The sequence below is a fragment of the Narcine bancroftii genome, chromosome 2 (genome assembly GCF_036971445.1).
Source record: "Narcine bancroftii isolate sNarBan1 chromosome 2, sNarBan1.hap1, whole genome shotgun sequence".
Classification (NCBI taxonomy): domain Eukaryota; kingdom Metazoa; phylum Chordata; class Chondrichthyes; order Torpediniformes; family Narcinidae; genus Narcine; species Narcine bancroftii.
The window spans coordinates 356,188,635-356,205,549 of record NC_091470.1 but is presented as its reverse complement, the minus strand read 5'-3'; the positions used below and the strand labels follow the sequence as shown (position 1 = coordinate 356,205,549).

The 16,915-nt window shown below is 46.7% G+C and overlaps 1 protein-coding gene across 3 annotated transcripts in view; it reads left to right on the top strand.

The window, feature by feature from the left end:
• LOC138755782 (acetyl-coenzyme A synthetase, cytoplasmic-like) overlaps positions 1–16,558 on the top strand; it is a 164,178-nt gene extending 147,620 nt beyond the window's left edge. For all 3 annotated transcript variants that reach the window (XM_069922386.1, XM_069922388.1, XM_069922385.1), the window contains 3 exons: positions 6,424–6,600; positions 13,169–13,243; positions 13,355–16,558. In XM_069922386.1, the coding sequence (XP_069778487.1) occupies positions 6,424–6,600; positions 13,169–13,243; positions 13,355–13,482 (380 nt within the window). In that variant the 3' untranslated portion in view covers positions 13,483–16,558. The remainder of the gene's footprint in view (positions 1–6,423; positions 6,601–13,168; positions 13,244–13,354) is intronic.
• Positions 16,559–16,915: the final 357 nt, after the last annotated feature.

The following is a 16,915-nucleotide window of genomic DNA, read 5'->3' as shown; positions in this document are numbered from 1 at the left end:
TGTCACTGGGGATAAAAAATATAAACATAATGCTGGAGAAACTCAGCAGGTTAAACACTGTATTTTATGTAGCAAAGATAAAGATACATAACCAACGTATTGGGCTTGAGCCCTTCATCAAGATATGAGCAAAATGTAGGCAAGCGCACGAACAAAATGGTGGTGGGGGGGAAGGGTGTGGGGGGCACAGCCCCACAGGCAGGGGATGATAGATGGATAAGGGAGGGCAGGAAGGCAACATGGGTGTGCAAGTGATTCTGGATGAGTGCAGGGCCATGCCTGTGGAACTGTTCTCCTCCCCCTGCCATCTTCAGCAGTATCTCCCAAACCCTCAAACACTACATCCAAGGGGTTTGGGAACACCAGAGCCTTCCTCTCCACACATCGCTCTAACTTGGAATATTTTCAGTGAATCTCGAAAGATTTTGCCTCTTTTCCTAAAGTCTGTGCTGAGAACCGGACACTGAGCTTTCGGCCAGGCTGAAACAGTGTCTTAGAAATTGGGCCATGTCTCCCTTTGCTCTTCTATTTATGCTTCTTTTTAGAAAACTCACAAGGCAACTGGTTTGGCATAGATGAGTTGGGCCAAAAGGCCTGTTCCCACGGTGTACCTCCATGAGTCTGTGATTGCACACACTTTTTAACGGCACACTGAACCTTCTCTTACATCTCCAATGATCTGTGCACATGTGCTTCCAGACTGCTCTGTTTTTTTCTACATGAATGAGTTGGGCCCATACATTCCTATTGGTCCACCTCATTCAGAGACTATAATAAAACTAAGAGTAAGGTCAGGATCAGCCTTATGACCCATGACAGGATGAGACCTTCTACTCCGAAATGCCCTCTTCAAGAAGTGTAACTGCTGCATTTGATAAAGTCCCAAGATTGAACAAGGGCAAAGTCCATGAGTCCTCTCTCACTTTGACCACACCACCCTTTATATCTGGTACATCATTCCTTGACATGATTGCCAACTTTAATATGGCCACCCACATCACAGCAACCACTTTCTCCATTTTTCCAAGGTTCCCCTTCCTTCCTCACCCATCTCTTTAGGCACTACCTGCTGCAGCTGTGGAAGGGGCACCTCTTGACCCTACATTCCCCCCCCCCCCCCCCCCACTCCACCCAGGGCAATAAACAGTCAGTGTGGGTTGGTAGCAAAATCTCGTCCCATCTCGCTAAACACTGAAGTGCCTCACAGCCGAGTGCTCAGCCTGTTACTGTTCATGCCGCTGACTCACAACTACACTGCCAGATTCAGTTCGAATGAAGTCATCAAGTACCATCCATAATTCTCTGCGCAACCTGGGATGAATCTCATTTGGAACAATTGACATCAAATTTTAAATGCAGCTGGCTCCTTGTGGTGCGCTGTTAGCCAGAATCAGACACACACAAAGATAAAGACTGTTCAACAGGCTTTAATCCACAAAGACTTCCACAGAGCCAGGCTGGCTGTGGCTGCAGCAATGAGTGAGGCCTCGGGAGGCCGGCACAGGCTTATATCCCGGAGGGTGATTGACACCCGACCGCGTGGGACTTGATCCATTCAGGCCGACTAATTGACAGCCGGCCAGGTGTTGTCCTGTCCCCTTACACTCCTGCAGGTATAGAGGTTGCCCCCTGCAGTAGGCCGGTGGTGGACCACCACATTCACCCATTTCTTTAAAATTGTCCCAGGGTGGGCAGTAACAAGGAATCGCACCCACTGTGTACATACAATATTTATAAGTTGAGACGATTCGGCGGCCGCCGGGGTCTCTGTGACCATCCTAGGACTGGCTCCTAGTCACTGGTCAGAGGGGAAGTGGGGGTGCTGGTGGCAGGGTGGTGTCGTTCAGGGGGTGGCCAGGGGGGCCGGGGTCAACGTATGCGAGTCTTATTGGATGGCTGGGGGGCGGGTTCGTCTCTTAAAGCTGAAGCGGGCCCCTGGTGGTCAAGGAGGCCCTGCGTGCCACATAGCTGCCTGGGGATGGGGATGTATGCCCGGTCAGCATCGTCCTGGGTTGGAGGGTGGCGTGGTGTGGTGGGTGCTCCTGCTGGTGCCAGGTCCCTGGTTGAGACGGTGTCCTCCCTGCCGAATCTAACGTAAATGTAGTTGTGGTTTGCATGAAGGAGGAAAACCTGCTCTACCAGGGCTTCGGCCTTGTGTGCCCGTACTGGTCCCGGGGACGTGAGCCATGCTGGGAGTGACATTCCAATCGTCAACATCCTGGGGAATGAGAACAGACGTTCGTGAGGGGTCTCGTTGGTAGCCATGCACAGCAGTGGCTGAATGGCATGGAGTGCCTCGGGCAGGGCGTCCTGCCAGTATTCAATGGCCCACACTTTTGACCTGAGAGCCAGGAAGACTGCCTTTCAGACCACCCCATTCTCGCGTTTCACTTGCCCGTTGCCTCTCGTGTTATAGCTTGTCATGCAACTGGTCGTGATGCCACTCGCCATCAGGTACTGGCGCAGCTCGTCGCTCATGAAACTAGTCCTCCGGTCGCTGTGGATGAAGGTGGGGTAGCTAAACATGGTGAAAATCTGCCCCAAGGCCCTGATGACAGTGGCCGTGGAGGTGTCTGGACAAGGGATGGCAAAAGGGAACCGTGAGTACTTGTCCACTATCATGAGGAAGTAGACATTTCAGTTCATGGAAGCCCTTTGAAGTCCATGCCGAGACGCTCAAAAGGCCGAGCAGCCTTTACAACGTGGGCCTGAAGGGGGAGGGGGGGGCGGAAGAAGCGGGGTTTACACTCTGCACATACCCTACAGGCCTCGGTCATGTCCCTGACGTCCCTGATAGTGGACGGCAGGTTCCGGGACTTAATGAAATGGTACAACCTGGTGACACCTGGATGGCAGAGGGACTCATGCAATGCCTTCAACCTGACGTCATGCATAGACGCACAAGTGCGAGAGAGGGCATCAGGGGAGTCATTAAACTTCCCGGGGCGCTACTGGATGTCGTAACTGTAGGTTGCCAGCTCGACTCTCCAGTGCAGGATCTTGTCATTCTTGAATTTGCTCTTGTGGGTAGTGTTAAACATGAACGCCACGGCCTGCTGGTCTGTGAGGATTGTGAATCTCCTGCCGGCCAGGTAGTGGCGCCAGTGGCGGACCGCTTCCACAATCACCTGGGCCTCATTTTCAATGGCGGAGTGCCCTAGCTCGGAGCCGTGGAGGGTCCTGGAGAAGAAGGCGACAGGGTGCCCCTCTTGGTTGAGGGTAGCAGCAAGGGCCTCCTCGGAGGCATCGCTCTCCACCTGGAAGGGAGAGTCCTCATCTACAGCCTGCATCATGATGTCTGCGATGTCTTGCCTGAAGCGGGTGAAGGCTGCCTGCACCTCAGGTGTGAGGGGAAAAATTGTGGCTTGGGCCAGTGGGCGGACCTTGTCCGAGAAGCGAGGGACCCACTGTGGAGGGCTTTTAGCGTGGGGAGGGGGGAGGAATTTTTCCAGGTTAGCATCGTGGCCCTGCTGGTCACGGCACAGATAGTGACGTTAATCAGATATGGGAATGTCGCCTTCAGCTTGTGCCCATTTACCATGCAATCCATCTCCCGCTGTAAGATGGAGACCCCGTTCGTGACCCCAAAAGGAACCCGGCGGAACTAGTACAGGTGCCCCTCTGCCTCAAAGGCAGTGTAGGGCTTGTCCTTCAGGTGGATAGGGATTTGGTGATATGCCGACTTCAGGTCAATCATGGAGAAAACCTGGTAGCGGGCTATCTCATTGACCATGTCAGTGATCCTCGCCAGGGGGTAGGCATCCAGCTGGGTGTACCGATTAATGGTCTGGCTGTAATCCACGACCATCCTCGGCTTACTTCCCTCTTTGACCACCAGGACTTGGCCTCTCCAAGGGCTGTTACTGGGCTCTATAACGCCTTCCGCCAGGAGTCACTGCACCTCCACCTTGATGAAGTCCCTGTCTGCAGCGCAATAGCCTTTGGGGCCCCCCGAAGGCAAGGGTGACACTCTGCAGGTGGCACTGGAAATCCAGGCCCAGGAGGAGTGATACGCAGAGTTTGGGCATGACCAGGAGCCTGAATCCTGTGTAAGTCTCCCCTCCCACCATTATATCGACCATGCAGCGCCCAAGGGTACCAACAGACTTATCCTTGGCGGTGAGGGCGATCGAGCAGTTAGTGGGGTGGACCTTTAACCTTAGGGAGTGGGCCACACTCAGGTGAATGATGCTCTCGGTGCTGCCACTGTCCAACAGGCATTTTGTTACCTGGCTGTTGACTTGCACGTTCATCATTGAGTGCCCGAGATCGGGGGGGAATGTCCCTGGTCAGTGTGGTGGCGGCCAGGACAATCTCGGAGTCGGAGTCATCGCTATCCGGAGGGATGGGGAGCGTCGATAGGGCAGCCTGGTAATCGCCCACGTTGACCACGTCAACATCGGTCATGAGGTGCAGCATGACGTAGCCGATGGCTTCCAGAGGCTTGGGGAGCATCAGTAGGGTGGCCTGGTTATCGCCCATGTTGACCACATGGTTTTCGACGTCGTCAGGGGCCCTCCATGTCGGATGCTGCCTGGCCCAAGATGGTGGCGGCACGTGGGGGGCCGCTGCATGGCTGGCCTCCTTCCCCAGCCGTGTCCGCTGCACCGGGGAAGACATAATCACGGCCGACGGCAGTGACATCGTTATGTCAGCCTGAAATGATGTCACACCATGAGCTGGAAGTGCCGTCGCTGTAGTTCTCAGTGAGCGGCGCCGGCGAGGGTGGGGGCTGGTGCAGATGCTCGGGGCACACGCTGTGTTGGTCGCTGGCAGGGCCGGATGTTGTGCAGTCGAAGTCGGGGAAGGGGGAAGTCGTCGAGGGGGACAGTGGCGTCGCCCGGCATGTGCACGTAGGGGTGTCCGCGGGGGAGGTGGGGAAGTCATAGAGGGCCGCTGAGCTGCAGGCAGGTTTAGAGAGGCACACTTTTGCAAAGTCATCAATCTGACCCACACCAGGACCCACAGTACTTACAGTGGTGTTGGGCGCCTGCTGCAGTGACGTTCTCCTCCCCAGCTTGGCCTGGGGCTGTAGCTGCAGTGTGAGAGGGCCATGAGGGAGCCTGGGGGAACCTAGAATCGAAGGATTTGATGTGCACGGCTGCTGCTTCCAAGGTTTGGACCACTTCCACAGTCCTGGTTAGGGCATAGATATTGTCTTCCAGCAGCTTCTGCCAAATGGCCCTTGAGCGTAGCCCTCAGACGAAGGCATCCTGGATCAGCTTCTTGACCTCCTTTACACCTACCCCAGGTTCACCCAGACACGGTCGCAAGTGTACCAGGTAAGACTCAGCCTTCTCCCCAGGTTGCTGGGCTTGGGTGTTGAAGAGGTACCTTGCACAGACCACATCCTGGGGGGCTTGTACAAGTTCTCGAGAGTGTCCATTGCGCTCTTGTACGTGGAGCAGCCTTTGGTTGCCTGGAACGTGTGGGGACCCAGCTTTGACCGGAGTAGGACCAACCTCTTCCGATCAGAGTCCAGGATGTCACCCTCGTGTGCCTTGATGATTGCCTCGGCCGCGCGCTGCCAGATCTCGAAGCGTGTCTGGGCTTCCGGGTGGCGTAGGTCGATCTCGAGGCTCCCTGCGCACAGGAGTTTTTCCATAGCCGCTGTGGGAAAATTTTGTGGATTAAATTGTGTTGCACTGTTAGCCAGAATCAGACACACACAAAGATAAAGACTGCACAACAGGCTTTAATCCACAAAGACTTCCACAGAGCCAGGCTGGCTGTGGCTGCAGCAACTCTGTGTGAGGCCTCGGGAGGCTGGCACAGGCTTATATCCCGGAGGGTGATGACACCCGACTGGGTGGGGCTTGATCCATTCAGGCCGACTGATTGACAGGCGGCCAGGTGTTGTCCTGTCCCCTTACACTCCTGCAGCTCTTTTCAACAATTTTGATCACATCCAATGTCTTTTAGTGAGAGCCCAGCAGTAATTTCTTATTTGGTTTGGATCATTGTACTTAGAGTAGTTCAGTTTGGCCCATCTCTCCACTTTCTACTTCTGTCTGGAGAAAAATTTTGGATTCTCTTTTATGTTGCATAATTTCAGCATGGCCTTACATTTGACCATTTCCTTTCCTTTCCAGTTTTTCTCTGAATTTTGCAAGAATCTGCCTGACTTTCACTAATTTGCCAATGTGCTCTGGTTTTCCTGCTTTATTTTATTCTCTACCTCTTTGGCCATGCTGATCTTGATTGTCCTGACCTTTTCCCTTGTGGAAAGTTTAACTCTTGCAACGCTGCAGGTCTTGAGTGTTGGGTGGCATCTGGCTTCCCAGCCTCTGGTCCGAAGTGAATCTCATGGTGGGGAGGTGGTGGAGGACTTCTCGAGCCCCACTGGTGATGTAGCGGGCAGAAAGGACTGGTCCCTGGATTCCATCATTGTGCCTTTTCACATCTCTGCTTTCAACCCAACAGGTCATCTGCTGAGCAGCACTGAGGTGGAATCGGCCCTGGCGGAGCACAGTGCAGTCGCGGAGGTTGCTGTGGTTAGCCACCCTCACCCCGTTAAAGGCGAATGTGTCTACTGTTTTGTCACACTGAAGGATGGAATGGAATTGACTCAGTCCATTTCGGATGAACTGAAAAACAAAGGTACTTCGGTCCGGAGAGATGCTGCTTGGCATATGTGGAGTGAGGCAGGATGGTGCACCCTGCCTCTCCAAACTTTAACCAATTTTTGATGCTGTAGCCAATGCTTTGATTGGGAGGGCCCTTGGAGATACATGGGTAATGCTGAAACACTAGCTGTATTCCCCCACCCTGTAATCAATAATAATTGATGCAGTTTTGTTTGAATAATGTGTGTGTGCATCCCATCTTTCCAGAAGCATTAACTTTAATGGGGACAGCACGGTTAGCGTAGCGGTTAGCACAATGCTGTTACAGTGACAGCGACCGGGGTTTGAATCTGATACAGTGTGTAGGAGTTTGTATGTGTATCCTCATGTCTGTGTGGGTATCCTTCAGGTGATCCGGTTTCCTCCCAGCCTTCAAAACAAAACCGGGTTGTAGGTCCATTGGGTGTGATTGGGTGGCACAGGTTCTTGGGCTGAAAGGACCTGTTTTAGTGCTGTATGCACGTTTAAATTTAAATTTAAGTTTAAGAACCTGTGCATAGTCCTTGGGTGGGCTGCAGGAAAATGGTGGGAGAAGTCAAGCTCATTATTCTGGATTTAGTTTAATTCGAACATTGAACATTACTGCACACTCCAGGCCCTTTGGCCCACGATGTTGTGCTGACCCATACCAGAACGTAATCCGGATCCCACATCTTGTTTGGCTACTTTGTTTTTCAATCTTTTTAAAAAAATTTCCTCTGAGGAGGGCACCATCCTCATTAGCCAAGGCTGCTCCACTTTTCAAGTGAAATTTTTAATTATTCAAATGAACATACAATTTGTTATGAATTATTTCTTTACTATTTCCCAGTTTTATTTACTATTACATCCTTTAATCTCATTTCCAAATTAATCTTGGCTAGAGAGACCTGAATGAAGGGTTCTTTTTTTCACTTCATTGCTCTGTAAATTGCACGATTTAAACATGGGACACTGATTTTGGATTTAACAACTTTACTCTCAAACTTAAGAACAGAGGGGCAGGAGAATGAAGGATGGTCATCGGCCATGTCGAGCCTGCCTTAACCTGCATGACCTGCCCTTACTGAATCTATGGTGCATCTACCTGGCGGAACAATTTCCATCCCATTTTCTCACTATTTCTTCTTCATTGAGAGCTTTGAGTTTGGCCTGGAAGTCAGCCTGAAGAAAACTGAGGTCCTCCATCAGCCAGCTCCCCACCATGACTACCAGCCCCCCCACATCTCCATCGGGCACACAAAACTCAAAACGGTCAACCAGTTTACCTATCTCGGCTGCACCATTTCATCAGATGCAAGGATCGACAATGAGATAGACAACAGACTCGCCAAGGCAAATAGCGCCTTTGGAAGACTACACAAAAGAGTCTGGAAAAACAACCAACTGAAAAACCTCACAAAGATAAGCGTATACAGAGCCGTTGACATACCCACACTCCTGTTCGGCTCCGAATCATGGGTCCTCTACCGGCATCACCTACGGCTCCTAGAACGCTTCCACCAGCGTTGTCTCCGCTCCATCCTCAACATTCATTGGAGCGCTTTCATCCCTAACGTCGAAGTACTCGAGATGGCAGAGGTCGACAGCATCGAGTCCATGCTGCTGAAGATCCAGCTGCGCTGGATGGGTCACGTCTCCAGAATGGAGGACCATCGCCTTCCCAAGATCGTGTTATATGGCGAGCTCTCCACTGGCCACCGTGACAGAGGTGCACCAAAGAAAAGGTACAAGGACTGCCTAAAGAAATCTCTTGGTGCCTGCCACATTGACCACCGCCAGTGGGCTGATATCGCCTCAAACCGTGCATCTTGGCGCCTCACAGTTTGGCGGGCAGCAACCTCGTTTGAAGAAGACCGCAGAGCCCACCTCACTGACAAAAGGCAAAGGAGGAAAAACCCAACACCCAACCCCAACCAACCAATTTTCCCCTGCAGCCGCTGCAACCGTGCCTGCCTGTCCCGCATCGGACTTGTCAGCCACAAACGAGCCTGCAGCTGACGTGGACTTTTACCCCCTCCATAAATCTTCGTCCGCGAAGCCAAGCCAAAGAAAGAGAGAGCTTTGAGTATTTTCCTGACTACAGATGTTCTGTTAAGTGACCTATCATTACCTATCTTTTGTCCACATTCTTTTTTTAAAAATATTTTGTTATTGATTTTCAAAGACTCCTACAAATCCAAGCAAACAACACAATCTCTTTCAGCAATAATATATAATAAACAGAAACTATTTTTCCCTACCCCTCTCCCCTCCCTCCCGTACCCTAATACAACAAAGAAAAGATTATATAAATTAAAAAAATTCCAAAGAACCAAATATCAGTAAAGTCACAAACCCTTAAGAAAAACCCAAAGAAACTGGAATTAAAAAAGATAAGGTACTAAATACAAGAGCCGGTCACCTGTGCCACGACCCACTTCATTGATCTCATCATTTCACGACTGGCACGAATTGTTGCATTTCCTTTATTCAGAAAGGGTATAATGTGTACCAATCTGCTACAGATAGGGTTGTCCCACCCTAACAAATGTGCTATATTACCTCCTTAAATTGTACGTGATTTTCTCCAGGGGAATTGACTAAAATGTTGCCTGGATTGTAGTATCTAGAATACAGAGAAAGACTGAGTAGATCTTTATTCGTTGGAGCGTAGAAAGTTGAGGGGGGATTTGAGAGAGGTATTTAAAATTATGAGGGGGATAGACAGAGTAGATGTGAATAGGCTCTTCCCCTTGAGGGTAGGGGAGATTGGAACGAGGGAGCTCGAGTTAAGGGTTAGGGGGCAAAAGTTTGGAAGTAACATGAGAGGGACCTTCTTCACTGAGAGAGTGGTGGCTGAGTGGAATGACCTTCCAGAAGAGGTGGTTGGAGCAGGGTCAATGTTATCATTTAAGAAAAGGTTGGATAAGTGCATGGATGTGAGGGGATTGGAGGGATATGGACAGGGAGCAGGTAGGTGGGACTAGAGTAGATCACTTAGATCAGTGCGGACTAGATGGGCCGAGATGGCCTGTTTCCGTACTGTAATTGTTATATGATTATATGGTTAATACAACTCTGCATTTCCATATTCCATCGTGCAATATTTAGCTTGGAGTTGGACTTCCACATAACTGCTATACACTTCCTGGTGACCACCAAGGCGACTTTCTCAAACTGAATTTGGTATCTCATTGTTCATGTTTCCCAGAAGGTACAATCTGGATCCTGTTGAAAATCCACCTTTGTAATTTTTTGTTAGAATGCCCCCAGGGTTCACATTCTTTTCTAAACAGTAGTGCAATCCGCCAGGATCAGTGCAGAGTCTAGAGAATTTTGGTAAATTATCACAGACGCTCATACTATAATTTCCACCATTTCGTTCAGTACCCTGGGATGCATTCCATCAGGACCAGGGGACTTATCTACCTTTAGAGCCGGATATTAGTTTGTGATTGTATTGAGATCTGCACCTCCCATCACCTACTTTACATTTGTCTTTGGCATATATGATGTGTCTTTCATTGTGAAGACCGACTCAAAATAGTCATTTAAGATGAAGATTGTACATTCTCCCAGTGTCAGCATGGGTTTGCTTCAGATGCTCTGGTTTCCTCCAACCATCGAAACGTATGGGATTTGTAGGTTAAGTGGGCTCATGGGCCAGAAGGGCCTGTTACCGTGTTATATCACCAAAAAAATTCCCCTTTTTCATCTTCCAAGGGACTATGTTCACTTTAGTTATCGTGTTTGGTTTTATATAATTATACAACTTTTACTATCTGTATTTATATATCTTGCTATTGTACTTTCATAATATATCTTTTCTTTCTTTATTGCTTGCTTCGTGGTACTTGTTGCTTTTTAAAATTTTCACAATCTTCCAGTTGTCCAATGTTAGTGACTTTGTAATTCATGAGTTTGTAGTTTAATAAACCTTCCTTTATTTCATTAGTGGCTCTTAGCCGAAAGGTGGTAGTGGGGACGAGCTCCCACTGCTATACAAATGATCTTCATGGAGTGCATCTCAAACAGCCTCTGACAGCCATGTCCAACTCATGGCCCTCACATGTGGCATCGTTCTTATGCTCGAAGGAGCTGTTTTCACTGACTGGAGAAGGGCCAAAGGCGGGCCACTGGTGCCTTAAAACCAGTTGGTCTGGGCAGGTGGGCCTCGTTAACCACGGGTGGTATCTCATTTAGGAGAGGGAAAACTCTACTGCCTTGTGGCCATACCCACTCATGGGAAAGGCTTTAGGAGAAAACCCCGAGGAAAAATCCAGAGTCGGAGTCCCAAAGACGGCTTTCTGCTGTACCCAACACCTGCACGGCAACTCCTGCGATTTTGCTGGCACCAAACTGTATTAACCTTCGTTGTTCCTTTTGACGTCATTAGCATTGGGGGGGGGGGGGGATCCCCACTGCATAGTGTAAGGTAAAACATCATGAGATGGGAATGTGTAAGGAGTTACCCTGCCCTGTACAGGGCTGTAACAAGATGTAAATGCATCCTTGTACTTACAAGATAAGAGAGACATTGATGGATTGAGAGGCAGGAAGCTAGCAGGGAAAGGATAGCAACAGTTTTAGTCATTGGACAAGTAATGATATGATGATGTTCTAAGCATGTATCCAAGGGTATAAAAAATCACCATTTTGCTGATAACGGCAGAATGCATTCTCCGACTAACATGTTTAGTCGCAAGTGTTACAATCCGGTAATAAAGAACAAAGAACCCTGATTTCGACTCAGCCTGGTGTTTGTCTCACTCATTCATGAACAAAGCAGACCTAACAATAGGCAGTAGATGGATCTCCATATCAACTCTACCCTAGCTTGTACCCTGGAGAGACCCCTCCAGCTTACACATGCAGCAACTGTGGCAAAGGCGGCCGTTTCAGGATTGGCCTCAATGGCCACTGTCGATGCTGCTCAACAAACCATTGACTACCAGAGGTGCAGTACCCATGGTTGACCACGACCGACACAATTTCATTCGTGATCCAAAGATGGCTCTCGCTACCATACTGTCTTTGTTTCTGACTAGTATTTCAGAGCATATAGAGGTGTTTGGGAGATAAATTGGGAAGGTTGGTTAGAGCAGGTCACACACAAACACTTTAAAACACAGAATTTCTGCAGGAGCTTTTGCAAGAGAGCTCAGACTCATGATGTGGTGTTATTTGCAAAAGGCAACAAATGTAACAACAGGCAGTAGCAGCTTTGTCTGGAAAAGAGAACTTGCTGTCTGGAAGGTTGTGTGACCTTTGCTCTCAGAGAGAAGGGAGTGAGAAAAAGAGAGGAGAGACACAGACATCGGTTCCAGAGGGACAAGCTGGCAAGCTTTGGAAGACGGCCTGGTCAAAGGAGAGGACTGGCTGTCCAGTGTTTCCCTTGGAATAGGAGAAACAGAAAGGAACTCTGTGGTGACCTGAAACAAGAAAGACTCCTCTTGAAAGCCAACAAGAATCCTTCTGAGTGGTAACCACCAAAGCCTGGTGAACTTTATTAATTTTAACTTCTGTGCACAGTACAAGAATTGGCTGCAACCAGTGAGATTGGACTGTGAACCAAAGAACTTTGCTGAACTTACACACATGTGCGCTTAGAATTAGAGGGGTGGGGGTTAAGTAGGTTAAGTGAGTCAAGAGAGATAAGTTAAAATTTGATTCTATTTTCGTGTTCAAAGATAATTAAAAACAACTTTTGTTTAAGTAACCCTTTGTCGATGAGCCTATCTATTGTTGCTGGGTTTTGGAGTCCTCTGGACTCGTAACACTCGAATATACTTTTGTTGAGCACATTGAAAAATCTCTTTGAAAAGTGGAAGACTGTATCTCAACTGTCCCATCATGTCACCTGTGCTCCCAGTCCATGCCAGCCAATTCTTTGTAGACCCCCTTGTTTTGACATAATGCATTGGTTTTATATTAAACGATTGTGCCCTCTGTTTGTATGAGAAAATAATCGTACTGTGATCACTCTTTCCAAGAGGATCCCCATCTACAAGATCATGAATTATCTAAATATCTAAGATGGCATGTTCCCTCACTATGATTTTCTACCCTAAGCCTCCTGATGAGAGGAAAGAGAAGAGAGTGTGCTCAGGATGTGACAAGACTTTGAGAATGTTTTGGTGACTTTCTGAGGCAGCAGGATGTGTAGATAAAGTCCACGGAGGGGAGGGGAGTTTTTATTATCTTCTGATGATCAACAGAGCAGCCCCCCCCCCATACCATGCTGTGATGGTGCACCGTAGAAGTTGTTGAGGGACAGGGTACCATACCAAACTTCCTTTGAGATTGGAGGCATTGGTGTGCTTGTTCCAAGTCAGATCATTGGACAAATTTATTCCTAAGAACTTGAAGCTATGTACACGCGCCATTTATATGGACAGGGTGTGGACTCCTCCTTCTCTCCTCGAGCTTGAAAACTTAACACCCTGCTTTGTTTATTTTGTGCTAAAGATTTCAGAGTGGGAATTGAATTAACAACTCATTAACTCAAGAAACAAGAGTGCCAGGCACTCTATTAAGTTGCTCTATTAAAATATTTTCGTGATCTTTTCTTCCATTTGTAGTGCGAGAAAAGATTGGACCGATTGCCACACCTGACTTCATACAGAATGCACCTGGGCTCCCTAAAACCCGTTCAGGTAAATCACATGTTGTTTTGACGAAATGGCACCATAGTGTTTATCAATCATTAAAACCAATTAACTAACAACAAAATAAAACTAAACCAAGTCCTTGTTCCTTCCACAAAGGCAAAATAATGAGACGCATTCTGAGGCATATCGCTTGCAATGAGAAGGAATTGGGTGATATTTCTACTCTCATCGACCCCGCAGTGGTGGAAGTCCTGTTCAGTCAGAGATGTCAAGCAGCTGCTTGAAGGGCTAAATGGTCTTGTCTAAGACTCAGTTGCAAACGTAAATGAAGAGCTTGGCTTAAGTCTGCGTCGGTCACTGTTCTATCTAATCTGCGCACAATAATTTTAAAAAAACCTTTCTCACTAATCAACTTCTTTGTACAAATTGACTTACAATATGTAATTCTTTCCAAGGCTTCCTCCACTCAAACTGGGATTTTATTGTTGAAGCACATTTACTAGTTTGGACTTTGCATCTCAAACCCAAGCAGGTCACTGGAAGAGAAAACAGAACCAGCAATGTATCAAAAGGATATTTTTGATATCAAAGTATCCAAGTGCTTAAGTCAAGTTGTTTATGGTCATCTGATTGTACAACACAACGAAACAGCGTTCTCCGGCCCTCGGAGCACAACACTCAGGCACACAACCAGATATAACACACATAAAGACAAACAATACATATGCAGGACAGGTATTCATCGCTACATATAAATATTGTTAACATTGAAGGTTGCCTCTCGATCATTATTCTTGAGATTAATTGACAAATCAATTGGCAAATCAATTGACTCACTCGAGAACTCTCCTGGTTACATAGAGGCAGGAGAATGTAGGGAAAAGTTCATCTGTAAATTTAACAGACAAAGAGGGCGCACAAAATCAGTGAACCGGTGCGGACTCAAAAGGCCAACATGGCCTGTTTCCGCTCCGTAAATGGTTATATGGTTATATAAAGTTGCTGCCTCAGAGCTAAATTTCAATCAAGAAATGGAAATGTGTAAGAAATTATCACTGCAGTCAATTTCATATAAAATGTTGATAGCTTTTAAATAGAATATTTTATGACATTTAAAAAAAACAGTAAAAACCCTGTAATCTGGAATTCAAACAGCGAGCAAAAAAATCACAAAATAAATAGGTTAAAAAAAAATGCGTGTTTAAAAGTGGTTCCAATCCACGTAATTCGCAATCTCAAACAACCCGAAAATTAACTTACCCGGAATCTACCAATCCCCATTGGTGCCACATACCAGGGGTTTTACTGTAATCCATTTGTGTTCAAAATCTTCCATGACCTAGTCCCTTTGCTCAAGCAACATTTCTGTGCCTATTGTGGATTCCTGATTTTAACCTTTTCACCACGGGCAGTTATGCCTTCAACTGACTCGATCTGAGTTTGCCCAGCATTTTCTGGTCAGGAATTGGCTTATTGTCACTCAGTGTAAATTTTTCTTTGATGAAGTGATTTGCTTTAGGAAGTTTTACTATATTACAGGCATTTCTGGTGGTCAGTAGTGATATTCACTTCTTTAATACTTTAGTGGCAGCCTTTGTGGCTCTTAAAGCAACTTCTTTATTAATGACACCCTCAGCCACAGCCTGCCTGTTGGCATTTGGCATGGCTTGCAATGACTGTTGTAATTCATCGAACAATAAAGGCCCAAAATATTTATATTCATTAATAGCAGTGGGAGTGAATGAATAAAACAGGGGCTGATATTTCTGTAAATTAAGACCTTGATAGAAACAGAATTATGCTTAAAAATAACCTAATTACCATCATTAATAGGAATCATCTTGTAGAGAACAGTTAAAGGTCACATGATTGATCATATTCAAATTGAAAATTAAATTTTAAATTTAAATGAACTTACACCCCTAGTTTGTTTCGAATGGTGGGAGGAAACCAGAGCCTCGAGGGAAAGCTCACGGAGACATGGAGAATGCACAAATTCTTTACAGACAGCACAGGATTTGAATCCTGATCCCAATTGGCTGTAAAGGCGTTGCGCTAACCGCTAAGCAAAACTGTGCTGCCCTGAAATGCTTTTGAACTTTTGACTTTGTCAGTATTCAATGTTAAAAATAATTTTTAATTTAGTGCTTTATTCACAGCATGGTACAGTCAATTCTGGCAATTTAAAGTAAAAACACAATTCTGGAGAAACTCAGTCAGGCCAAAGAGTCTAGTTTGTAGAGCAAAAATAAAGATGCATAACCAACATTCTGGGTTTGAGCTGTTCATCAATGGATCTTTGCTCTATAAAGTAGACTGTTCGACCTGGTGAGTTTCTCCAACATTGCGTTTTTACTTCAACCACGGTGTCTACAGACTTCTGTGTTTTATTTCTGATCATTTAAACCTGTGCTGCCCAGTTACACCCAAATTAACCTACATCCCCCATATGTTTTGGAGGGTGGGAGGAAACCGCAGCACCCAGAGGAAACCCCACGCTGACACAGGGGGAACGTACAAAATCCTTGCAACCCAAGCCGGATTTGGACCCGGGTTTCTGACGCTGTAATAGCAGGGTGCTAACCCTGATGCCCCATGTTGCTTGTGTACCCTTGCATTTTACCTCTTTTTCTTTCCTTAGGAGATATTTTTTTCTTGTCCCCTGGTTTTATAAAACTGTTACCTTGAAATGACAGTCTGAAGACTATTGGTTTTTCTGCAGCCCTGTGAAGCTTTGCTTAAACTCTCCTATTGTGCAAAGCCAGGCTTAGAATAGAGTGAAACACAAAAGTCTGCAGACGCTGTGATGGTAGTATAAACATCCAGAAATGCTGCAGAAACTTAGCCGGTCTCGTAATGTCTATAGAAGGTAAATGTGTATTACCGAGGGCTCAGGACCAAAACATAAGTTGTGTATTTTTACCTCCTGTGGACGCTGCGAGATTGGCTGAGGTCTGCCAGCATTTCTGGGTGTTTTTATAGGCTGAGAACAGACTCATCAAATAAAGGCACAAGAGGAGTCACTAGCTCATTGAATCCATGAAATAGTTTCCAACCTTTGCTCAGAGCAGATCCCATAAATGCTGTAGCATCTCTTTTTTCTCATTTTCTTCAGTCTATTTGCATCCAATGTTGCCAGTGGAATTTACCTTATGAAGTTAAGGTGTGGTCTGGTGCTGTGAGAGTGAGCCTGCCTCAATACACCCAAACTGGAGGATTGATTTGCTTGTGGAAATAGTAGTTTGTACATTTAATATCTGAACTTTAATCTGATTTCTGCTTTGCTATACAAATTGGTCCTTCAATTTGCAAATTCATTACTGTTCATTGAAAATTAATATCTTGCATTACATCTTGATTAAAAATGATGAAAAATTTATGGACTTCTGCGTTTTCTTAGTTAATTTCTGTTGCTTCTGATTCCAAGTCACAAAGTCCTCTTGGGAGGGGATTCACTGAACCAGATAATAACTGTTCTTGTTAATAGCCACGAATGTAAATGCTCTGCCACAGGATGACACGTTTAGAAAAACCTTCTTCCATTCATTCCTGCTGGAACAATCACTTCAGTATAAAACTGGACACAACTGGTTGATTGGCGCCTACCATTTATATTTCCATGTAGTGAAGAAAAAGAATTGTACTGCCAAGCCAACAATATACAATGTGGTAAGGTTTTCATCTGGGCTAGAGTACAGCTACCTTAATAAAAAATTA